This window comes from Pristiophorus japonicus, chromosome 11, assembly GCF_044704955.1.
Source record: "Pristiophorus japonicus isolate sPriJap1 chromosome 11, sPriJap1.hap1, whole genome shotgun sequence".
Classification (NCBI taxonomy): Eukaryota; Metazoa; Chordata; class Chondrichthyes; family Pristiophoridae; genus Pristiophorus; species Pristiophorus japonicus.
The window spans coordinates 215,309,056-215,335,743 of NC_091987.1; the positions used below are offsets into that span (position 1 = coordinate 215,309,056).

The window sequence follows — 26,688 nt, forward strand, 5'->3', positions numbered from 1 at the left end:
TACATGACTACAAAATTGTGTACAGTGCTGGTGAATTACAGCAACAGATCACCTACTGAGTGATGTATCTTACTCCATGGCTGGTGATAAAGACCTCTTGTTAAAAGATATCCTCCTGGATCCATTCCACCCATATTGAGATATGCGCCTGTCAGTATGTATCTAGAGCGCCATTGCTGGAGGGCTGCTACTTAACGGGGAGAGATTGATCTGGTGGACATTGGGTGCCTTTCAGATGGTGTTCAGACTACTGCTGTTCTTGCACCAGTAATGTGGCGGTTTAAATTCCTTTTTTCTCTCTGCTAGGAAGGATCTGGCCTGTAAGTTAGTATGAATTACATATTCTTTATTTATCTTTAAAGATATAGCTATCGTGTTCCAGTAAATGTGCTTGTGCAATGCCACCTGGTTGTGAATGTGAGGGACTGCACTGAAAATTCTGAAACTGTTCAACATCAGTTGATTGGTGCACTCTCAACATTATGATCCATGGTGCCACATGCAGACTCTGTACTTTTCGTAATCCTGAGACCGCTCACTATTTTTAATTATATAATAGTTAGTGACATGCAACAACTAATATCCATAAATATTCAAGTCCTTTAATTAATATTTATATATAGTACCAGTTTTCTTGTCAGATAAGACTGCAGTTTACACAGAACAGGGGCATAAAAGTAGAATAACTATAAACAGCCAGTCTAAGTGGGTCAGGTTCTGATGACCATAAAATTAGCTAAAATGCATAGGTAGAAAGTTATGGATTAATTAAGGACAGCCAGCATGGAGCTGTAAAAGGCAATTAGTGTCTGACACATTTAATGGAGTTCTTTTGAGGGAATAGCAATGTATTGATAGTGCAGTGGATGTTGTATATATGGATTTAAAAAAAATATGTGGATATTAAAATGTTATGTCTAGGAGGCTTGTTGATTAAAATGAAGGTACACCATATTAAAGGGAATTTGGTCAGAGAAATAGCATGTTGGTTAAAAGACAGAAAATATTGACTGCTAACGGATGTTGTTCGGCTTGAAGGGATGTAAACACTTGTGTCCCCATTGGTTGGGACCGCTGCATTCACGCAAGTATATAGTGTGTGTACCAAAATGCAAGGACAGGCTATTGACATGGTTGGTAGAACTAGAAAGTTGAGCTTGGGAAACATTTTTATAATTAAAACATTTTTTAAAGTGACAAAACTACACCAAGGATTCTCACCAACAAAATGGATGCTGAGAAAAGACCAAATGTGCACTAAATGGTAAAACTTTAAAAGGACTAAAGGAGTGGAGAGCTTAGTGGTTCATAAGAATTGGGAATAGGAGTAGGCTATACGGCTCTTCGAGGATACACAAATCTTTTAAAAGTGGGAAAACACATTGATAAAGCTGTAGAAACAAAAATGTATGGAATCCTAGGCTTTGTAAACATGGCAGAGATGATCCAAATCTATGTAAATCATTGATTAAGTTGAATTTAGAATATTGCATCCTGATTTGGGTGCACTATTTTAGGAATGATGTCCAGGCCATGGAGAGAGTGCAGAAGGGATTCACTAAGATGATACTGGCGAAGAAGGTCTTTAGATACACAAACCGGGGCTCTTTGCACGAGAGCAGAGAAGGTTAAGAGTAGATCTGTCAACTTTGCATAATTTAGAGCTATGTTTCGATAAGGTAACTAGGAAAACGAAACAACTGTTTCCACTAATTAGTAAGTTGGTAACTGGACGCCATAAATTTAAGATCATTAAAGATTGATGGAAATAGTTGTGAGAGATTTGTTAGAACCTCATGCCCTACCCAATGGTGGTGGTAGCAAAATTCTTAATTTCTTTTAAAAGGAAAATGGATAAATATTTACAGGAAAAAAAAGGGCAGGAGAATGCAATTGAGTGCCAACTCAGAGCTGGCACAGGTGCACTAAGTTGAATGGGCTCTTTCTCTGCTGTAACATTCACTAAAGAAGTGCCATAACTTGAAGTGTACCTAATTGTACTTAAGCTGGTCAGACAAGCAGAATTTCTAGACCAACTGTTTCTACCACTTTGAGAATCCTTGTGTGAGGTTTTTCACTTCAAATATTTATTTACTTTATTACACTTTTTTCACTTTCTCCTTACCAGTTCTGCCAACTCTTTGGAATTAGCCAACCACATCGATAGCCAGGAGGTCTCTACCCAACTCTCCGACATTAATGCTCCATAGATTGACCTCATTATTGGTCCATTTTGATTTCCACCTCCTTGTGCCTAATTTTCATTTGAAGTTCAAAGCTGTCCAGCCCTGCTTACTCCACTTAACGTTTTCTTTCTTGAATAGTTACCTTGCCTCCGTATTTACCAGGCAGGCTAACAAATGACATTAGAAAAGATCAAAAAAGATATCAAGACATTTAAGATGGAAAGGAGGCAGATAATTGACAAAGTACAAACCTGGAGAGGATAAAACCCTTGGTTGCATCCACGTCTATTAAAAGAAGTTGGGGAAGCGATAGCATTCATTAGAAAAGAAAATAATGGCAGACAACAGAGAAGTTATGTTAACCTTGTATTGAACCTTGGTTGGACCACACTTAGTGTACTGCGTACAGTTGTACTCTCCATATTATAAAAAGTATGTAGGGGCACTGGAGAAGATATCCTTGTAAATCTTTTTTGCACCAGTACTGACACTGAACAGGCTAGAGCTCTTTTTTTCTCTAGAAAAGCTGTGGAGTGACCTGATGGAGGTCTTCAAGATTATGAAAGGGTTTAATAGGGTCGACGTAGAGGAGATGTTTCCCCTTGTGGGGAAGACCAAAACTGGAGCCATCAATCGAAGACGGACACCAATAGAGAATTTAGGACGAACTTCTTTACCAGAAAGTGGTTAGAATGTGGAACTCGCTACCACCAGGAATAGTTGAGGCAAATAGCATGGATGCCTTTTAAGGGGAAGCTGGATAAGCACACGAGAGAGAAAATAATAGAAGAGTATGCTGATGGGCTGAGATGAAAAGGGATGGGAGGAGGCTCATGTGGAGCATAGACTTGTTGGGCCGAATGTTCTGTTTCTTTGCTGCAGTGTCGATGTAATTCTTCTTCTCTTCCCCGCAGGTGTATGTTTCATATAATTATGGAAAAACCTTCAAGAGAATTAAAGACCAGTTCAAGCTAGGAGATGGAATAAAAAACCAGACAGTTATTGCTCAGTTTTACCACAGTCCAGCAGATAACAAACGGGTAAGGAACATTCCTTGTACTATTGCAAAAGTTGTTAAAATATGACCTTCATTTCCAATACTATAGGTATTTACACAAGTTTATTTGAATTGTAGGGTGTCTCATTATTGCAGCATCTTTACTTCCCCTTCTTGTGGTCTACCGAGTTATCCAAAGCTGCGTTGACATGAATTGCCATCAGTTCTCTTGCACAGCCTTCCTGTCTGCTGGAGGATTGTGGCTGTTGAGTATCTTATTTGCCTCTGTCAGTGCATGTGCTTCGGATCCTGAATTTGAATCCACTGATTTCAGTGCACAAATTTAAACTTTTTTGTAAGACGTTTGGGCTAACTGCAGTAAGCTGTATCCTGTCCCTGTTGTGAATCAGTGAGACAAGTGGAGTGAATAGCTCGGAATGTGTGGAGTTCAGCTGCAGTTAGAGTATAACTGTAAATTGCAGTTGGCCTAAATTTACACGGGTTAAACCAGGGGTTCCCAACCGGAGCTTTCAAGGGGTCTGCCAAATCAGCATCAGAATAAAATCTCTTTATAATTCCCATTCTGCGAGCAAGGTCAACAATAAAAAGAGCGAGACTGATCACTACCGATGTCGGTGCTGACCCGTTTATTACCAAGAAGGAGAACTCAAAACAGATTATTTTGTTTCTAACCCACCTCCAAAAACAAAGAGGGGAGTTTAGTTGGGCCGATGTTCCACTGATGTCGGAGGAGACAGGACCTCGCTTGCTCTCCTCCCCCCGATCTGTTGATGACGGTCGGCAGCGGATTATTTTCCCGGCCGGCCGCATGATGCCCGCTCTGCTGCCCGCCATATTTAAATCTGGTAAGGGGAGCAACAGGTCAGTGGGGTTTGATGTCCATTTTGTGGGGTAATGGGCCGAGCGTTAACCAAAGAATATCGGTGAATGTTCAACTGATGTCTCCTTTATGCAGCTGACAGCTGCTTGTCCGTGGTGGCTGTTTACAGAGAGAGCATGGCTCGGGGGGCTGGTCAGACTGCCTGCCGCCGCCAAGAGCTCGCCATCCCTGGTCCAAGTCCCAGGGGCATCACATGCAAGGTGCAGATGGCCGTGACAGTTGACTGTTTTTATACATCGGGAAGTGAGCCTGGAGCTTGGGTGCTCATCGTATATGGGGATCCATCATGGGATCTTGCTGTGCGCACCTTTGCTGCTGTGTTTTTTACCACGTGACAGGAACAGTTCCTTGGGGGAAGAAAATAGTAGTGTTGTGTTACATGGGGCCCTAGTAGCAAAAAGGTTGAGAACTCCTGAGTTAAACCTGTTATTGAAAACTTAGCATGAGACGCCCCCCTCATCACCACTTCCACCCACCTCCCTCCCCTACAAACTGTGATGGAACGGTCCCATTGCATCCCCCTCATTAGGCAGAACATTTAGAGCTGGCCGACCTCTTCTCAACTCATCTTTTGTTTCTTTACTTGTCCTATTACAGGTTGAGCGTTCAAAATCCGGAGTTCCAGAATGTTCCGGACTCCGGACCCATTGGTGGCAGGGTCGTCCGGAATCTGTAAAATGTTCCGGAATCTGGACCCGCCGACCTATAGGTCCCGCCACTGCCCGACCTCTGACCTTGCCTCACCACCTCTGACCTCGCCGATGTCCGACCTCGGACCTCGCCTCATCGCCCATCGCCTCACCGCTGCCTGACCTCTGGCCTGGCCTGGCCTCGCCGCTGCCCGACCGCGGGCCTTGCCTCGTCGCCCCTTGCCTCGCTGCTACCCGACCTCGGGCCTCGCCTCACCACTGCCCAACCTCTGGCCTCGTGTCGCCGCCACTGCCCTTGCCTCGAGGCCTCCTCGCCGACCCACTCAAACATCTCCTCTGCGATGGGCCCACCCGACCAGCTCTTCCGGTGACGGGGCCCGCCCAAACTCTTTCCCGGCGGTGGGGCCCGCCCAAACATCTCATCGGCTGTTGACCTGAACAGCTCTTTGGCGAGCACCCGCCCCCCCCCCCCCCCCGCCTCCCCTTCTGACATGCCGAAATCTGAAAATACCCGAACCTGGGCTCGGGTGTTTCCGGATTTGTGACGTCAGAAAGACGGCTTTGGTCCCGAGGGTTCCGGATTCGGGACGCTGCACCTGTACCATCTCCTTCTGCCTTGTACAATCACACCTGTTGTCATTTAATCTCTCCTGTCTTCCAACCTATCACAGACCTACCTTTTTGTTCTTCCTCTTTCTCTCCCCACCCCCACCCCCACCCCCGCCTTTCCCTGCCACTGCACTTGCATAAAACCTGTTATATCTCTAACTTTTTCCCCAGTTCTGATGGGAGATCATCGACCTGAAACGTTAACTCTGTTTCTCTCTCCACAAAGATGCTGCCTGCCCTGCAGAGTATTGCCTGCATTTTCTGTTCTTCTTTATATTGTAGTTGATACCTAGCATCAACTCACTTTAAAAAGAAAAACAAAAAATTAAGTAACAAAATAGTTTATCTAACATATTACTAATTTAAGAGCTATTTTAATTCTGAAGCTTTGGTGGCTTTTAATTTCATTTCTCTAAAATGTGATATGTAATTTACCCAAGGAAATATAATTTTAAATGTAGGGAGTTACATTTTGAAGTTTGGCTACAAAGTATTGTTGACTAATAGACTGCTTGTATCAATTTGTGGTAATGACATTGTAGAGATAAAAATAGATTATTAGTACTAATTGCATCAACAAATATATAATAGCCCAATAGTGCAGTAAATATGTTTTTATCTTGTTGGCTATTACTTTATGGAGACAAATTTAAGCCATATAATTGTGTGTGTGTATATATTGTATGTATACAGGTTGAGCGTCCAAAACCCGGAGTTCCAAAATTCGGAATGTTTTGGAATCCGGACACTGGGGCTGATCTGTGGCGGGGTTGACCGGAATTCGGAAAATGTTTCAAAATCCGGACCCACCGCCGAACCTTACCTCGCCCAGTCCCCCCCGCCCCCCCGTTACCTCACCTCACCTCACCACGGCCTAAGCATTTCCGATTTCAAGATGTTGGAAAGATGTACCGAAATCTGGAAATGCCCAAAATTCGGAACGGCCTCGGTCCTGAGGTTTCCGGCTTTCGGACGTTCCACCTGTATATAAGTGTGTGTGTGTGTATAAAGACTTATGTAGACATTACCTTTTATTTTGTTTTCTCAGTATATGTTTGCAGATACCAAAAATCACTACTTGTGGATCACACTCAACTTCTGCAATGATATTGAGGGCCTCCAAATTCCATTCAGTCCTACCGATCTTCTCATGCACAGCCGGTATTCCAATCTTGTGCTGGGGTATGACAGCTCTCATCCAAACAAACAGGTATTGTTAGTCTTTTGTTTAGGCCCTGCTATCGTGGGCATTACTGATGGACAATTCTGCTGATCCAGTAGAACGTAAGGAGGAGAGGAATACTGTTTGCAAGATACTGGCCCTAAAATAAAAGAAATAGATATTGGTTCACTAGAATTTATCCTAAAAGCTTTCAAAACCAAATGAGAGCATGTAAGGCGTGTTGAGTGCAGGTATATAACTAGATTCCTAGCAAAAATATTTGCGTGTTGTGCAGAAATCTTTTCCCCATATAGCTTTGCTGTTGTGAGAAAATTATAAACACTTTTATCTGAATATATACATCAGTAATGCATATACTGACTCCATCCTGCTCCCCAGCTTCTGTCTGAGGCTGAACCAGACTGTTCGTGACCTTGGTGTTGTATTTGAACCTGAAATTAGCTTTCGACCACATATCCATCCGCAACATAACTAAGGACCGCTTATTTCCACCTCTTAACATCGCCCGTCTCCACCCTTGCCTCAGCTCATCTGCTGCTGAAGCCCTCTTCCATGCCTTTGTTACCTTTAGACTTGACTATTCCAATGCACTCCTGGCTGGCTTCCCACATTCTACTTTATGTAAACTAGAGGTGATCCAAAACTCGGCTGTCTGTGTCCTAACTCTCACACAGTCCTGCTCACCCATCACCCCCTGTGCTCGCTGACCCGCATTGGCTCCCAGTTAAGCAACGCCTCGATTTCAAAATTCTCATCCTTGTAACACTTGAGCTTGTGAAATGTTCCTTTGATGTTCAGTTAGTAATATTTAATTATTGTTTTGCAGTAATGCAACTTATTATTTTGATTTAAGCCAATAACTTACCTTCATTTAAATAAATAGGCAGTCATTCAAACAAAGCAAATAAAATGAGATTAAAAAAAAATGAAACCAATGAATATTGCAAATCTTCACCTGAAATATGAATGTTAGAAATAAACACAGCATCTGGCCAAAAAGTTATTCTTCAGATCCCACCCATTATAGTCTTGCCCAAAAGTGTTAAATCTACTGAATCCGATCAAGGCGCCCACGTGAAATTCCATCCTAACTTTCTCTCAGATGCTGACCTAATACACTTGGTTACATTTCTGTGTCTTCGTTAGAAAATAATGAACCCATGCAATAACACCTAGCTATATATAAACCTTGTGCTCTTTTCTCTCCTCCACCCCCCCCGCCACAACTTTTGCAGATAAGACCTTATTCTATGTTTGTACTTCAGTTCATTGTCTCCATTTTCTGTCTGCAGTCCTGCTATTCCATGCCAGTTAGAGGCTGATGAAGCTACCGGTTTCATCTTTTCATGATTTATTCAGGCATAAATATTTATTTAGTTGCTTAATTGACCATTGCGAATTTTAATTGCCAAATTTCTCTTCTATTTTCTCTCAGCAATGACTTCTTGCTGGAATGAAGTCTTCCAGTCCACTATTCATGTTTGATTCTTAACAATGAGTGTAGCCAGTCTTTTAAACCCACAAACCAATCCCAGTCGTGCATCCTGAATTTGCTTGACAGATGGTTCAAATTGACTTGATGTGCATCCTCCAGAGAGAGAGGGTGTCAAGGCAGCTGGTTCTTGCCTGGCTTCCACCAGATGGGGCGTTAAATTTGGGCCCTACACCTTTTAATTTCGGGCAGTACAATGGGAATGGTGCAGTTGGTGCCTTTTTATTGGATTAATCAATTCAGGTTCCTCGAATGTGTGCTTGAGAGTTGCCTGTCCTATGAAGTGTGTTTTTATCTTGCAGCTTTGGAAGTCTGATGACTTTGGACGAACTTGGATCTTGATTCAGGAGCATGTCAAATCTTTCTACTGGTATGCATATTTACGTAATGTTTATTTTTGTACATTAATGTGTGCAAGTTGGAGCTAACTCAAATTCACTTTGGAATAGAAGATTAGCCTGATGCAGTCTTTTTGAAGCCTCTTGCCAAGTTTATCATTGAATGATATATCGCTCCTGGGAGAACTGTGCATCTTGGACGCTCCCCAAACCCAGATAATTGTGCATGGCGATGAGCAAGCTGCAACCGGGAAAAGCTATAATAATGAATCATTTTCCGTTTGAGTTCCTTTTGTTTACTGTGCCCTTTGGGTCTCCCTTTGCAACATGCAGGTCCCTATCCGAGTGATGGCATTCAACGGCGCTCTCCCCCCCCCCCCCCCACCCACTCACGTCTCTACGTAACAAGTTGGGCTGTTGGGAGGAATGTGAGCAGCTTGTGGATTGACCCCAGAGATTAGGGACATGGGGCCCAAAATTCCACGTTGCCTTTTTTTTGACACTATTTCAAATTAATGGCCAATTTTTTTTAAGCCGAAGAAGCGCCAAAAAAAAGTCCGAAGTTTCGCCATTTTTCTCTTTGAATTTGGTGCAGCGCAGAAAGACCTTGGCTTCTGTGGGTGGAGCTTGGCTTCTGTGGGTGGAGCTTGGCTTCTGTGCCGACAAAATGAGGCCCCGTTCTGCACATGTCCAAGTATTTAGGTTTCCAGGGTGACGTAATTGTAGAGCTTTTATGCTGTAGCTAACCTGTGCTGATTTTTCCTGTGCCGACACGGAGATTTCCAGCATTTTCTGTTTGTTTTTTTCTAGATTCCAGCATCCAGTATTTTGCTTTTGTATCCGTGCTGTACCTGCCCTGGGCGTGTTTTGATGCTGAAACTCCCCATCCCAGCCAACGGCTCACAAATGGCCCCTCGCTGCCGCCCTTATCCCTGGCCGAGTGCCCCCTTGCTGCTGCCCCTCTCCCAGCTTGGCTTCTAACCGCCGCCCCGGGCTTCTTTTGAAGCCGAGCTCCTGTGTCCCGCCAAAGAAACGATCCTGCCGGCCGGTGCTCTAAACCTGTGTGCCTTGAGCCCGGTGAGCAGCGGTTTGGTGGTTGCACTTCAACTCTCAATTTACTGCAATAAGTAAAGTTTCTCTCTTCCCACCACACAAACAAACTTTTTTAGTTTAGTTTGGATATAATATAAGTCTTGTTCCCTCTCTCCAAAACCCATTACTCAGCTCCGATAAACAAGATGGCGCCTGTAACACCGTTTCTATCAGACTCCGACTTGGTACGGTAAGGTTTTACAAAACAGTCCCCAGCGCCATTTATATAAAATTATTATTTTTTTAAATCCTTATTGGCGAAACTCGCAAAAAAGGTGTTATGGGTGGGTTTGACCCCGAGAAACGTCATAAAAACGTTAACTAAAAAAATTCAGCCGTTATCTGTTAAGGATGGCGTTATAACATTGGCGTAACCTGCAAAATTAAGTTGGCTCCAAAAAGCACTGTTGGCTCTTTTTAAAAAAAAAGAAAGATGGAGCTAAATGGTGGTGAGTTTTGGGCCCATGGTTTTGGAAAAGTCCTGATTGCAAGGTTGTTCTACTTAGTGGTACAGGGGTCAAGTTTCGGCCTGAGTTGCTCCTATTTTTTTGGAGCAACTCGTTTAGAATGGAGTATCTTAGAAATGGCAATTCTCTGCCTTTAGTTTGCTCCAGTTCTAGTGAGTTAGAACAGTTTCATTTTAGAACAGATTTTTTTTTTTCAAAAGGGGGCGTGTCCGGCCACTTACGCCTGTTTTGCAAGTTTAGGCAGCAAAAACTTAATCCAAACTTACTTAGAATGGAGTAAGTGTAGATTTTTATACGCTCAGAAAAACCTTGCCTACACTTATAAATCAGGTGTATGGAACGAAAAGTGGGGGAGGGGGGTTTGCAAACATTAAACATGTTACTTTTGCAAATAAAGAGCCATCATCAATAATAAATGATAAATAAATCAAGAAATAAACTAATAAATCAATCCAAATAAATTAAAAAAATTAAAAATTAAAAAAAAAATTAAAAATCACTCGATAAATAAAAAGTTATTTCTACTCGCCTGCAGCACCAGGGAGATGACAGAGGTGGGGGGTTATGGGGGGGCGGAGGAAGATGGGGGTGGGGGGTGGAGGAAGAGAGAAGACGTTGAAGAAGCCGGGCCCCGCCGAGGACTTCGGGCGGGGCCCGCACGCAGCCGATTCTGGGCTGCCGCCGACTCTTCAGGCGACGCCGACGCCGGCTGTCAGGAATTCTTCGGGCAGGGTGGGCCCTGCCGCCGAGGTAAGATGCGCAGGCCACTCGGCCGGGGATAGGGGCGACGTCTCTTCGGCCTGGGATAGGGTCGTCGCCCCGGAGACAGGACCGCCAGCAGCTATTGCGCACGCGCGCAGCCTCCACTGCGCACACGCGCAGCTGTCGGCACTGTTTGTGCGCCGTTCTCGCGGGCGGTCGAAACCTGACCCCACAGCACCAGTCAGTTACCACACTGCTGCACCAGTGGGCTATCAATGTTTTCAGAAACTGCAGTTATACTTGGCCATTGATTTTGCAGGGGTATCGAACCATATGACTCGTCTACTACGGTTTACGTTGAACGACATGAGCCGATAGGTTCCTCCAGCATCATCAAAAGCAAGGACTTCTTTCAGACTGATGAAAACCGTGAGATCCTGTTGGAAGGAGTAGACGACTTTCAGTTGCAAGACAAATACATGTTTGCCACGAAGAAGGTGGTGAGTATTCAAAAATATGCTTTCTGAAAGTTCTGTCGATTTTTAAAGAGCAAGCAAAATGTTGGAAAATGTTGTACTATCTAAATATCTCCTTAATATTGATCTTGGGCCCTATAATACTAACCGTACTATAAACAAATTCATTACACGATGAAAATAATTTTTCTATGAGTATGTCACTAGCTGTTACTAGGAGAAAGAAAAAGAAAGACTTGCATATATATAGCAGCACATCCCAAAGTGCTTTACAGCCAATGAAGTACTTTTTTGAAGTGTAGTCACTTGTAATGTAGGAAACGCGACAGCCAATTGCGAATAGCTAGCTCCCATCAACAGCAATGTGATAATGACCAGATAATTTTATTTGTGATGTTAGTTGAGGCCAGACCACCAAATAGAATTCCCCTACTCTTCTTCCAAATAGTGTCATGGGATCTTTTACGTCCACCTGAGAGAGCAGATGGGGCCTCGGTTTAATGAGTCATTCGAAAGATGGCACCTCCGACAGTGCAGCACTCCCTCAGCATTGCATTGGAATGTCAGCCTAGATTTTTGTGCTCAAGTCTCTGGAGAGAGAAAGGAGTACATGATTTATATAATTGTCCAACTATTTTAAGTCTTTCTCTTTTAAGTTGGTTTGTCTTTTTCCTTCACCCTTCAATTTGGCTAGTCAGTTCAAATCTGTTATGGCATTAATTATTCTCATCCATTCAGTCTGATCAGCTCCAGCTTGTTTGCTGAATCAGTTCCACCTATTTTAATTTAGAACAATGCTAAAATGGCTGAGGTTCATTTATTTTAACAAGAAAGATTCTCGAGCATAAAACCAACAGCGAACGTTAGCAAATGGAAATAGAGCAGAATATGTTGGAACGACAAGGCGGGCCAGTCAGCATCTGAAGAGCTTTGCTGAGCCATATTGTGCATTCACAGCTCTTTGTTTTTATTTCAGATTTTGAGCATTTGCAGTTTTCCACTTTTTCTATTTGCATGGTTATCATGAGCATATATGGGTAGTATGGTGGTTATGTTACTGGGCAAGTAATCCAGGGGCCTGGACTAATGACCCGGAGACACAAGCTCAAATCCCACCATGGCAGCTGGGGAATTTAAATGTAGTTAATTAAATAAATCTGGAATTTAAAAAAACTAGCATCAGTAATGTAAAAACCCATCTGGTTCATTAATATCCTTTTGGGAAGGAAATCTGCCGCCCTTACCTATATGTGAATCTCAGCAATGTGGTTGATTCTTAGCTGCCCCCTGAAATGACCTAGCAAACCAGTCAGTTGTACCAAACTGCTACAACACTGTGAACTGAAGTGGTTCAAGAAGGCTGCTCACCACCACCTTCTCGAGGGCAATTTGGGATGGGCAATAAATGCCGATCTTGCCAGCGATGCCCACATCCAGTGAATGGAAAAAAAAGAACATAAATGTGAATTTTTATGAGATGTATATTTGTCATTTTTAGTTTTTCCAACACAAAGATCAATATTGAGGGGATATTTATGTGGGAGAGTTTTCTTCTCCTATACCTTTGTTTCTGTTTAAGAAAGGCATTGTACTGATAAACTGAAATAAAACAAGGATTTAGGGAGAACGGAAAATGCTGAATGCATGAGTAATGGTTTAGGATGGAAGGAACGAAAAGCTAATTTGTAGCCTTTTGAGCCTGATTCACTAGCTCCAATCAGTTCATTTTGGCATTATTTCTTCTTCATTATTACTGGTTGCATGGAATTTTAGAATTGTTTATTCCTTAGTTTTCCTCATCGCAAATTTTGCAATATATCCTGCGCAAGTGAAGTGTACACTTGAGTACTCAAGATTTTGGAAGAAACTCATGTAATGGTCCTAGGTGATGCCCTTTTAAATTGTTTCTTTACATACATATATTGTTCTCGGGATCTGGTCAGGCCAGCAAGGTTGCAGTTATTGTCCATTGAAAGTACTGAGTCTTTGTAGCAATTTGCTTTACTCTGTTATTCGGCTGATTTGACACCATTGCAAATTGTTTGGCTTATACCCAAGCCAGTGATGATAAAGGAATAAAATTATAGACAAGCAGAAACTGAATTCCCTGGGCCTAAAAATATATATTTTTAAGAAACAGTTCTAGAAATGAAATGGGAGTGAAGTGTCACAAGCAGTGTTGCCCTTCTTGTCTGGAATTGCTTCTTATCTCTGTTCTTATCTTGCATTGGAGGCAGTTCAGAGAATGTTCACGAGGTTGATTCCTGAGATGAGGGGGTTGACTTATGAAGAAAGGTTGAGCAGGTTGGGCCTATACACATTGGAGTTTAGAAGAATGAGGTGTGATCTTATTGAAACATAATATACTGAGGGGGCACGACAAGGTGGGGATGCAGAGAGGATATTTCCATTCATAGGGGAATCTAGAACTAGGGAGCATAGATTCAGAATAAGGGGTTGCCCATTTAAAACTGAGATGAGGAGGAATTTCTTCTGAGGGTTGTAAATCTTTGGAATTCTCTACCCCAGAGAGCTGTGGACGCTGGATCTTTGAATATATATAAGGTGGTGATAGATAGATTTTTGAACGGTAAGGGAGTGCGGGGTTATGGGGAGCGGGCAAGGAAGTGGAGCTGAGCCCAAGATCAGATCAGCCATGATCTTAATTGAATGGCGGAGCAGGCTCGAGGGGCCAAATGGCTGACTCCTGCTCCTATTTCTTATGTTATGTTCTGGTGTCTCAAGGTGGTGGCCACCATGGGTAGGGCCAAAGGGGTTCAAGTTTGCTCCAGTGTACTAGTGAGTATTGTGTTCAGTTTTGGTCTCCTAATCTGAGGAAGGACACGCTTGCTATTGAGGGAGTGCAGCGAAGGTTCACTAGTCTAATTCCTGGGATGGCTGAACTGACATGAAGAAAGACTGGATCGGCTCACTCATAGAAACATATAAAATTATGACGGACTAGACAGGTTAGATGCAGGAAGAATGTTCCCGATGTTGGGGAAGTCCAGAACCAGGGGTCACAGTCTAGGGACAAGGGGTAAGCCATATAGGACCGAGATGAGGAAAAACTTTTTCACAGAGTGGTGAACCTGTGGAATTCTCTACCACAAAGTTGTGGAGTCCAGTTTGTTGTATATATTCAAGAGGGAGTTAGATGTGGCCCTTATGGCTAAGGGGATCAGGGGGTATGGAGAGAAAGCGGGAGTGGGGTACTGAAGTTGCATGATCATATTGAATGGCGGTGCAGGCTCGAAGGGCTGAATGGCCTGCTCCTGCAGCTATTTTCTGTTTCTAATTCTCACGGTACCAACACTTCTCACTTGAACCTGAGAAAGAGCCAGGAAAGTCCAAGTTTCCAGTATATGTCACTTTGTTTCAGTTTGAGAATTGGATGCTGGTGTGATCCAGGACACAGTCTCAGTAACTGGTGTTCTTGGAAAGATTCAGCTATGTTTGCTAACCAGAGTATTTGCATTGAATTCTGTTTGTAGTCTTATTCAACCTGAAAAAGGGAGTTTTGCTGAGAACTTGGCCAGTGCCATGTTGTTTGCATTATTGACCTTGTCTTGATCAAAGGCATCTACAAAAGGACATTGTGGGGTTGCTTGTCAGTAACACAGATGAGTTAATAAACATCAAATCAAATGGCCGTTAACAGCTTGATGCATATTAATTCAGTTCGTCATGTTGCCGAGCTCAGTAACTACATGAAGCTCACCCTTGATGTCATTGGAACTTGGGCTTTCCGAAACAAATTTCCCCAAATAATTCCAAGTCACGGTTGATTTTAGTTTTTGCTAACTGAATTTGTTTTTAACGGTGCCATAAGTGAAGAAATATTCCAACCAGTTTTATGTAAAAAAAAAACTTTTAAAAAGGATAATGTTTCAGTTAAAGCAGTCCACTAAATTCCCCCAGCTGAATTTCCTGCTCTAATGCTGTAAAATCATTTATAGACTTGGCATGGGTAGTTAAGTCTACTGCAGTTATCACCATTAAGTTTGCTGTAATTGATTGATGGAGTTCACAATGACTAACTGAGGGAGTACTTGTACCTTTTATTTATGTGGAGACCCAGGCTGAGCAATTAAATTCATTCGGTGAGTGACTGAAGCTAGATATTATGGCCCCAAGTTTCGCCATGATTTGCTCCTGATTTTTAGGAGCAACTGGTGTAGAACGGAGTATCTTAGAAATCGGAATTCTCGCCATTTAGTTTGCTCCGGTTATAGTCATTTAGAACAGTTTCACTTTGGAACAGAATTTTTTTCCCAAAAGGGGGCGTGTCCGGCCACTTACACCTGTTTTCAAAGTTTCATCAGTGAAAACTTACTCCAAACTAACTTAGAATGGAGTAAGTGAAGATTTTTGTACGCTCGAAAAAACCTTGTCTACACTTTAGAAAATCAGGCGTAGGGAATGAGGGGGGGGATTTAAAGGGAAGTTTACAAACATTAAACACTTCAGTTTTACAAAAAAAATTAATAAATAAAACATTTTCTACTTACCGACTGCAGCACCGGGAGCCCTCCAACAGCATGCTGGGATGCCCCCCCCAGTGTGTCTCTGTCAGTGTCTCTATCTCTCTGTCTGTGTGTGTCTCTCATTCTCTGTCTGTCAGTGTCTGTGTTTCTGAGGGGGAGGGGAGAACAGGAGGAGGAGGAGAAGAAGGGGAGGGGGGGGAAGAAGGGGGAGGAGGAGAAGGAGATGGGGGGGGGGGAAAGGAGATGGGGAGGGGGGGGAGCGCGGGTCGGGTCGGGGGGGGGGGGGTCGTGGGAGGAAGGTCGGTTCGGTTCGGAGAGGGAGGTCAGGTCGGGGGGAGGGAGGTCAGGTCGGGTCCAGTCGGGGGGTGGGGAGCGGGAGTCGAGTCGGGTCGGGAGGAAGCAGGAGCTGGCCGTGGGAGGAGCATTATTCACGCAGCCCCAGTGAGGCCGTTCGGCCAGGACTAGGGGCTGCGTGCTTCGGCCCCTCCCACAGTTTCGGGCGCCTGGAGCTACTGCATATGCATGCCCACTGTAGCGCGCATGTGCAGAGGTCCCGGCACTGTTTTCAGTGCAGGAACCTGGCTCTACCTCCTACAGCTCGTGCTGCGCTGCGCCGAGCTGCAAACGACCTGCAGGGAGCTGGAGAATATGGAAGTTTTTTTTAGGCGCACTTTGTGGCGCGAAAAACGGGCGTCCAGGTCGGGACTGCGCCGTTCTAGGCGCGGCTCGAAACTTGGGCCCGATATGCTGTTGACTTAGTCATAGTTTGTCTTTTTTACCTATCTGCAATGAAAATAAATATATTAAAGATGTAATTATCTCAAAACAATGCAGACAGAAAATAGTAACGTGCATCTGAATTTCAAACTGTTGCATATCCTTGTCTGAAGAGGTCTTGTTTAACCTGCTCAAATAGCGTGCATACCAACTGAGCCGCAGCTCGCCTGTGAGTCAGAAGGTTGTGGGTTCAATCCTTGACTTGAGCAAAAGTCGGGAATGACATTCGAGTTCAATACTGAGGGAGTGCTGCATAGTTGGAGGTGCTGTCTTTCAGATGAGACATTAAACAGAGGGCCCCGTCTGCTCTCTCGGGTGGATGTAAAAGATCCTATGGCACCATATTGAAGAGCAGGGAGTTATCCCCAGTGTCCTGGCCAATATTTATCCCTCAATCAACATAACAAAAACAGATTATCTGGTCTTTATCACATTGCTGTTTGTGGGAGCTTGCTGTACGCAAATTGGCTGCCGCGTTTCCTAAATTGCAACATTGATTGCACTCCAAAAGTACTTCGTTGGCTGTAAAGCGCTTTGGGACATCTGGTGGTCGTGAAAGGCGCTATAGAAATGCAAGTTTTTCTTTATAAATCAATCAATACATGTTGATAAATGGAGACTGACATTTGGTTGACCTTACTCCATGCAGTACTGTACTACGAGTGAAGTACAAGAGATTTTGGTTAAACCATTTTCAGTCTTTGAATCATAAATACAGTAAAATAACTCAAAACTAACATTTTATTGTTGCAGTCTCGCAGGCCACTTCATTGTTAAATAGTTTAGATTTTGCCTTCATAAACTAGTGATCATGGAAAAGAGAGAGATAGACGTAAACCATTGATGTCTGTCTACCCGAATTATGGCATGTTGCCATTCCTCTGAGCCATTTAAAGATGGAGTATTTTATTTACATAAAAGCATTTTCTTGTCTTTTTAAAAAAAAATGTGCTTAAATTGTAAGCCTTGATGTCAGAAGCTGGCTTCAAGGAGTCAATGAGCTCAGCAGTGCGAGGAAAGTGAATTAGTATTCACACAGGCTGAATGTTAATGATGATATCAATTGATATTGAGTCACTTCTGCACTGTTGGAATCAGGAATTTTCCCAATACCTCAATGTCATCAAGACTTTCTGTTTAAACAATATTCAGAAAACACAGCAGAAAATATAAACTGATGTTTGGGTTAATCAAAATATTTTGTAATGGGTTCATTTTTAGAATTAAAGTTTTGAATATGAGACTCCCTCTTGGAACAAACTCACTCTCTCTCCTGTGACAGTGGGAACTGGTGCTCTCCACTCTCTGTCCTGTGACAGTTAGAACTGGTGCTCTCCACACTCTGTCCTGTGACAGTTGGAACTGGTGCTCTCCACTCTCCCGTCCTGTGACAGTGGGAACTGGTGCTCTCCACTCTCCCGTCCTGTGACAGTGGGAACTGGTGCTCTCCACTCTCTCTCTCCTGTGACAGTTTGAACTGGTGCTCTCCACACTCTGTCCTGTGACAGTGGGAACTGGTGCTCTCCACACTCTGTCCTGTGACAGTGGGAACTGGTGCTCTCCACTCTCTCTCCTGTGACAGTGGGAACTGGTGCTCTCCACTCTCTGTCCTGTGACAGTGGGAACTGGTGCTCTCCACTCTCTGTCCTGTGACAGTGGGAACTGGTGCTCTCCACTCTCTGTCCTGTGACAGTTTGAACTGGTGCGCTCCACTCTCCCGTCCTGTGACAGTGGGAACTGGTGCTCTCCACTCTCTCTCCTGTGACAGTGGGAACTGGTGCTCTCCACTCTCTGTCCTGTGACAGTGGGAACTGGTGCTCTCCACTCTCTGTCCTGTGACAGTGGGAACTGGTGCTCTCCACTCTCTGTCCTGTGACAGTGGGAACTGGTGCTCTCCACTCTCTGTCCTATGACAGTGGGAACTGGTGCTCTCCACTCTCCCGTCCTGTGACAGTGGGAACTGGTGCTCTCCACTCTCTGTCCTGTGACAGTGGGAACTGGTGCTCTCCACTCTCTCTCCTGTGACAGTTGGAACTGGTGCTCTCCACTCTCTCTCCTGTGACAGTGGGAAGTGGTTCTCTCCACTCTCTGTCCTGTGACAGTAGGAACTGGTGCTCTCCACTCTCTGTCCTGTGACAGTGGGAACTGGTGCTCTCCACTCTCTCTCCTGTGACAGTGGGAACTGGTGCTCTCCACTCTCACCTGTGACAGTGGGAAGTGGTTCTCTCCACTCTCTGTCCTGTGACAGTAGGAACTGGTGCTCTCCACTCTCTGTCCTATGACAGTTGGAACTGGTTCTCTCCACTCTGTCCTGTGACAGTGGGAACTGGTGCTCTCCACTCTCTCTCCTGTGACAGTGGGAACTGGTGCTCTCCACTCTCTGTCCTGTGACAGTGGGAACTGGTGCTCTCCACTCTCTGTCCTGTGACAGTAGGAACTGGTGCTCTCCACTCTCTGTCCTATGACAGTTGGAACTGGTTCTCTCCACTCTGTCCTGTGACAGTGGGAACTGGTGCTCTCCACTCTCTCTCCTGTGACAGTGGGAACTGGTGCTCTCCACTCTCTGTCCTGTGACAGTGGGAACTGGTGCTCTCCACTCTCTGTCCTGTGACAGTTTGAACTGGTGCGCTCCACTCTCCCGTCCTGTGACAGTGGGAACTGGTGCTCCACTCTCCCGTCCTGTGACAGTGGGAACTGGTGCTCTCCACTCTCTGTCCTGTGACAGTTGGAACTGGTGCTCTCCACTCTCTCTCCTGTGACAGTGGGAACTGGTGCTCTCCACTCTCTGTCCTGTGACAGTTGGAACTGGTGCTCTCCACTCTCTCTCCTGTGACAGTGGGAACTGGTGCTCTCCACTCTGTCCTGTGACAGTGGGAACTGGTGCTCTCCACTCTCTCTCCTGTGACAGTGGGAACTGGTGCTCTCCACTCTGTCCTGTGACAGTGGGAACTGGTGCTCTCCACTCTCTGTCCTGTGACAGTGGGAACTGGTGCTCTCCACTCTCTGTCCTGTGACAGTGGGAACTGGTGCTCTCCATTCTCTGTCCTGTGACAGTTGGAACTGGTGCTCTCCACTCTCCCGTCCTGTGACAGTGGGAACTGGTGCTCTCCACTCTCTGTCCTGTGACAGTGGGAACTGGTGCTCTCCACTCTGTCCTATGACAGTGGGAACTGGTGCTCTCCACTCTCTCTCCTGTGACAGTAGGAACTGGTGCTCTCCACTCTCTGTCCTGTGACAGTGGGAACTGGTGCTCTCCACTCTCTCTCCTGTGACAGTAGGAACTGGTGCTCTCCACTCTCTGTCCTGTGACAGTGGGAACTGGTGCTCTCCACTCTCTGTCCTGTGACAGTGGGAACTGGTGCTCTCCACTCTCCCGTCCTGTGACAGTGGGAACTGGTGCTCTCCACTCTCGGTCCTGTGACAGTGGGAACTGGTGCTCTCCACTCTCGGTCCTGTGACAGTGGGAACTGGTGCTCTCCACTCTCTGTCCTGTGACAGTGGGAACTGGTGCTCTCCACTCTCTGTCCTGTGACAGTTGGAACTGGTGCTCTCCGCTCTCTGTCCTGTGACAGTGGGAACTGGTGCTCTCCACTCTCTCTCCTGTGACAGTGGGAACTGGTGCTCTCCACTCTCCCGTTGGTGTAGGAGGGAGGGCTTTAGTTTCCTGAACAATTGGGACCGCTTCTGGGGAAGGTGGGACCTGTACAAGTCGGACAGGTTACACCTCAACAGAGACGGGACCAATGTTCTCGCAGGTGGTTTTGATAGTACGGTTGGGAGGGCTTTAAAGTAGCTTGGCAGGGGGATGGGAACCCAGGAAAGGGCTCTGAGCTAGTTAGTGGGTGAGAGCTCAGATGAACAGAACCCCAAGAAAGAATGCAAAAGACAGGAGGCAGCAGAGCAGAGCAGCACTGGGATATGTGTAAAGCACAAGGTGATCGGAAGGGACAATATGTATGAATATAAACGGGCTGCAAGAGGGGTCAAAACTAAAAATCATGGTTTAAAAACTAGCATTAAAACACTACCTAAACACACGCAGCATTCGAAATAAAATAAATGAGTTGACAGCACAAATCATTACAAATGGGTATGATTTGGTGGCCATCACAGAAACGTGGTTGCAGGATGGCCAAGACTGGGAATTAAACATACAGGGGTATCTGACAATTCAGAAATATAGACAAGGAAGGGAAAGGAGGTGGGGTAGCTCTGTTAATAAAGGGAGATATCAGGGCAGTTGTGAGAGACGATATTGGCTCGAATGAAAAAAATGTTGAATCATTGTGGGTGGAGATTAGAGATAGTAAGGGGAAAAAGTCACTGGTGGGCGTATAGTCCCCCAAATAATAACTTCACGGTGGGGCGGACAATAATCGAGGGAATAATGGAGGCATGTGAAAAAGGAACGGCAGTAATCATGGGGGATTTTAACCTACATATCGATTGGTCAAATCAAATCGCACGGGGTAGCCTTGAGGAGGAATTCATAGAATGCATACGGGATTGTTTCTTAGAACAGTATGTTACAGAACCTACAAGGGAGCAAGCTATCTTAGATCTGGCCCTGTGTAATGAGACAGGAATAATAAACGATCTACGAGTAAAAGATCCTCTCGGAATGAGTGATCACAGTATGGTTGAATTTGTAATACAGATTGAGGGTGAGGAAGTAGTGTCTCAAACGAGCGTACTATGCTTAAACAAAGGGGACTACAGTGGGATGAGGGCAGAGTTGGCTAAAGTAGACTGGGAACCCAGACTAAACGGTGGCACAATTGAGGAACAGTGGAGGACTTTTAAGGAGCTCTTTCATAGTGCCCAACAAAAATATATTCCAGTGAAAAAGAAGGGCGGTAAGAGAAGGGATAACCAGCCGTGGATAATCGAGGAAATAAAGGAGAGTATCAAATTAAAAACCAATGCGTATAAGGTGGCCAAGCTTGGTGGGAAACTAGAAGATTGGGAAAATTTTAAACGACAGCAAAGAATGACTAAGAAAGCAATAAAGAAAGGAAAGATAGATTACGAATGTAAACTTGCGCAAAACATAAAAACAGATAGTAAAAGCTTTTACCGATATATAAAACGGAAAAGAGTGACTAAAGTAAATGTTGGTCCCTTAGAAGATGAGAAGGGGGATTTAATAATGGGAAATGTGGAAATGGCTGAGACCTTAAACAATTATTTTGCTTCGGTCTTCATAGTGGAAGACACAAAAACCATGCCAAAAATTGCTGGTCACGGGAATGTGGGAAGGGAGGATCTTGAGACAATCACTATCACTAGGGGGATAGTGCTGGACAGGCTAATGGGACTCAAGGTAGACAAGTCCCCTGGTCCTGATGAAATGCATCCCAGGGTATTAAAAGAGATGGCGGAAGTTATAGCAGATGCATTCGTTATAATCTACCAAAATTCTCTGGACTCTGGGGAGGTGCCATCGGATTGGAAAGCAGCTAATGTAACGCCTCTGTTTAAAAAAGGGGGCAGACAAAAGGCAGGTAACTATAGGCCGGTTAGTTTAACATCTGTAGTGGGGAAAATGCTTGAAGCTATCATTAAGGAAGAAATAGCGGGACATCTAGATAGGAATAGTGCAATCAAGCAGAGGCAACATGGATTCATGAAGGGAAAACTAATTTACTTGAATTCTTTGAGGATATAACGAGCATGATGAATAGAGGTGTACTGATGGATGTTGTGTATTTAGATTTCCAAAAGGCATTCGATAAGGTGCCACACAAAAGGTTACTGCAGAAGATAAAGGTACGTGGAGTCAGAGGAAATGTATTAGCATGGATCGAGAATTGGCTGGCTAACAGAAAGCAGAGAGTCGGGATAAATGGGTCCTTTTCGGGTTGGAAATCGGGGGTTAGTGGAGTGCCACAGGGATCGGTGCTGGGACCACAACTGTTTACAATATACATAGATGACCTGGAAGAGGGGCCAGAGTGTAGTGTAACAAAATTTGCAGATGACACAAAGATTAGTGGGAAAGCAGGTTGTGTAGAGGACACAGAAAGGCTGCAAAGAGATTAGATAGGTTAAGCGAATGGGCTAAGGTTTGGCAGATGGAATACAATGTCGGAAAGTGTGAGGTCATCCACCTTGAGGTGGGGGGGGGGGGGAAGAAACAGTAAAAGGGAATATTATTTGAATGGGGAGAAGTTACAACATGCTGCAGTGCAGAGGGACCTGGGGGTCCTTGTGCATGAATCCCAGAAGTTAGTTTGCAAGTGCAGCAGGTAATCAGGAAGGCGAATGGAATGTTGGCCTTCATTGCGAGAGGGATGGAGTACAAAAGCAGGGAGGTCCTGCTGCAACTGCAGTTTTGGTCACCTTACTTAAGGAAGGCTATACTGGCTTTGGAGGGGTACAGAGATGATTCACTAGGCTGATTCTGGAGATGAGGGGGTTACCTTATGATGAGAGATTGAGTAGACTGGGTCTTTACTCGTTGGAGTTCAGAAGGATTAGGGGTGATCTTATAGAAACATTTAAAATAATGAAAGGGATAGACAGGATAGAGGCAGAGAGGTTGTTTCCACTGGTCGGGGAGACTAGAACTGGGGGGCACAGCCTCAAAATACCGGGGAGCCAATTTAAAACCGAGTTGAGAAGGAATTTCTTCTCCCAGAGGATTGTGAATCTGTGGAATTCTCTGCCCAAGGAAGCAGTTGAGTCTAGCTCATTGAATATATTCAAATCACAGATAGATTTTTAACCAATAAGGGAATTAAGGGTTATGGGGAGCGGGCGGGTAAGTGGAGTTGAGACCACGGCCAGATCAGCCATGATCTTGTTGGGTGGCGGAGCAGGTTCGAGGGGCTAGATGGCCTACTCCTGTTCCTAATTCTTATGTTCTTATGTTCTTATTAATGTTGGAAGTCCAGAACCAGGGGCCACAGTCCAAGGATAAGGGGTAAGCCATTTGGGACTGAGATGAGGAGAAACTTCTTCACCCAGAGAGTGGTGAACCTGTGGAATTCTCTACCACAGAAAGTTGTTGAGGCCAATTCACTAAATATATTCAAAAAGGAGTTCGATGAAGTCCTTGCTACTGGGGGGATCAAGGGGTATGGTGAGAAAGCAGGAATGGGGTACTGAAGTTGCATGTTCAGCCATGAACTCACTGAATGGCGGTGCAGGCTCGAAGGGCCGAATGGCCTACTCCTGCACCTATTTTCTATGTTTCTATGTTTCTAACATGGAATAGAAAGAAAACCTGGTTGGACAGAAACTGAGAGAGAGGTACCCCTCATTGTTCCTTTTTCTCTCTTTTTTTTTCTTCCCCCCCCCCCCCCCCCCCCCAAAAGAAGTAAATGCAACAACTTGACAATGATAATCCTTTCAAATATAAATTTCAGGCATTGCCAGCTGTACTGTAGAGGTGACTGATGTCATGTTGCTTCTGAGCTCACTCAGGCATTGAATTCAAGTTTCCCTGGCACCACAGTGCACCCAATGAGGCACAATTTGTGATCGTACTCTGCACTGCATGTGAGTGATGAATGTGACACAAGCAGATCCATCTGACTCATTGCCACAATCAACAACACAGAGCTTTAAGATGGTCGCTATTGGGAAGTAATGTACACATCATTCATTGCCAACTGTGTTTCCCTTAAAGCTGTTTTTCCTACAGGCTTGCTTATTAAACTTTGCTTCCTGTTCAGGTTTTGCAAAAAGGTGTGGAAAAAATGAATTGATCATGAATTTGAAAGTAAATTCACTTGTCGTAAAGTGAGCTGCAAACTTGCGCAACGGCAACCCTACATGCAAAAATGTTAATATTACTGCTGGATCCACCCCCTAAAGTTCCTTTAATTTAGCCTTAATGCTACTTTGTTATAATTGGGTAGATTTTAAATAAACTTGTTTCCCTTCTTTCACCGACCCGCTCCACCCCCAGCTTAACGTAGTGATCAATGATTTTTCTTAGAAGGAAGTGCAATCGATATTAACTTTGATTGGATGTGGAGTTGGGGCTGGTGGCAGGAGAGAAGGCAAAGTCTGATGCAATGTTTCTCCAGCTCTATAGTGGTGTTAGAGCTGGCTAAAGAAGTTTTTATATTCTAATTCCACCAGTTCCTGATGTGTAGGTTTTGCGCAGCTGAAGGCAACACTAAACATAGAAACATAGAAAATAGGTGCAGGAGTAGACCATCCGGCCCTTCGAGCCTGCACCACCATTCAGTAAGATCATGGCTAATCGTTCCTTCAGTACCCCGTTCCTGCTTTCTCTCCATACCCATTGATCCCTTTCGCCATAAGGGCCATATCTAACTCCCTCTTGAATATATCCAATGCACTGGCATCAACAACTCCCCGCGGTCGGGAATTCCATAGGTTAACAACTCTGAGTGAAGAAGTTCCTCCTCATCTCAATCCTAAATGCCTTACCCCTTCTCCTAAGACTATGTCCCCTGGTTCTGGACTTCCCCAACATCGGGAACATTCTTCCTGCATCTAACCTGTCCAGTCCTGTCAGAATCTTATGTTTCTATGAGATCCCCTCTCATCCTTCTAAACTCCAGTGAATACAGGCCCAGTCGATCCAGTCTCTCATATGTCAGTCCAGCCATCCCAGGAATCAGTCTGGTGAACCTTCGCTGCACTCCCTCAATATCAAGGATGACCTTCCTCAGATTAGGAGACCAAAACTGAACACAATATTCCAGGTGGGGCCTCACCAAGGCCCTGTACAACTGCAGTAAGACTTCCCTGCTCCTATACTCAAATCCCCTAGCTATGAAGGCCAACATACCATTTGTCGCCTTCACCGCCTGCTGTACCTGCTTGCTAACCTTCAATGACTGATGAATCATGACACCCAGGTCTCTCTGCACCTCCCCTTTTCCTAATCTGCCGCCATTCAGATAATATTCTGTCTCTGTGTTTTTGCCCCCAAAGTGGATAACTTCACATTTATTCATATACTGCATCTGCCAAGTATTTGCCCACTCACCTAACCTGTCCAAATCACCCTGCAGCCTCTTAGCGTCCTCCTCACAGCTCACACTGCCACCCAGTTTAGTGTCATCTGCAAACTTGGAGATGTTGCACTCAATTCCTTCATCAAAATCATTCATATATATTGTAAAGGGCTGGAGTCCCAGCACTGAGCCCTGCGACACTCCACTGGTCACTGCCTGCCATTCTGAAAAGGACCGTTCATCCCGATTCTCTGCTTCCTGACTACCAGCCAGTTCTCTATCCACGTCAGTACATTACCCCCAATACCATGTGCTTTGATTTTTCACACCAATCTCTTGTGTGGGACCTTGTCAAAAGCCTTTTGAAAGTCCAATTACACCATATTCACTGGTTCTCCCCTGTCCACTCTACTAGTTACATCCTCAAAAAATTCCAGAAGATTTGTCAAGCATGATTTCCCCTTCATAAATCCATACTGACTTGGACCAATCCTATCCTATGCTTTCCAAATGTGCTGCTGTTTCATCCTTAATGATTGATTCCAACATTTTCCCCACTACTGATGTCAGGCTGACTGATCTATAATTTCCTGTTTTCTCTCTCCCTCCTTTTTTAAAAAGTGGTGTTACATTAGCAACCCTCCAGTCCATAGGAACTGATCCAGAGTCGATAGACTGTTGGAAAATGATCACCAATGCATCCACTATTTCTAGGGCCACTTCCTTAAGTACTCTGGGATGCAGACTATCAGGCCCTGAGGATTTATCGGCCTTCAATCCCGTCAATTTCCCGAACACAATTTCCTGCCTAATAAGGATATCCTTCAGTTCCTCCTTCTCACTAGACCTTCGGATGCCTAGTACATCCGGAAGGTTATTTGTGTCTTCCTTTGTGAAGACAGAACCAAAGTACTTGTTCAATTGGTCTGCCATTTCTTTGTTCCCCATTATAAATGCACCCGAATCCGACTGCAAGGGACCTAACGTTTGTCTTCACTAATCTTTTTCTCTTCACATATCTATAGAAGCTTTTGAGTCATTTATGTTTCCGGCAAGCTTCCTCTCATACTCTATTTTCCCCCTCTTAATTAATCCCTTTGTCCTCCTCTGCTGTATTCTAAATTTATCCCAGTCCTCAGGTTTGCTACTTTTTCTGGCTGATTTGTATGCCTCTTCCTTGGATTTAACACTATCCTTAATTTCCCTTGTTAGCCACGGTTGAGCCACTCCCCCGTTTTATTTTTACTCCAGACAGGGATGTACAATTGTTGAAGTTTGTCCATGTGATCTTTAAAGGTTTGCCATTGTCTATCCACCGTCAACCCTTTAAGTATCATTTGCCAGTCTAATCTAGCCAATTCGTGCCACATGCCATCAAAGTTACCTTTCCTT

The 26,688-nt window shown here is 44.6% G+C and overlaps 1 protein-coding gene across 3 annotated transcripts in view; it reads left to right on the forward strand.

Annotated features, from left to right (window-relative positions):
- Positions 1-26,688, forward strand: part of sorl1 (sortilin-related receptor, L(DLR class) A repeats containing) — a 221,278-nt gene that overhangs the window by 69,940 nt on the left and 124,650 nt on the right. For all 3 annotated transcript variants that reach the window (XM_070894543.1, XM_070894544.1, XM_070894545.1), the window contains exons 3-6: positions 3,101-3,226; positions 6,392-6,553; positions 8,321-8,388; positions 10,937-11,117. In XM_070894543.1, coding sequence (XP_070750644.1) covers positions 3,101-3,226; positions 6,392-6,553; positions 8,321-8,388; positions 10,937-11,117 — 537 coding nt within the window. The remainder of the gene's footprint in view (positions 1-3,100; positions 3,227-6,391; positions 6,554-8,320; positions 8,389-10,936; positions 11,118-26,688) is intronic.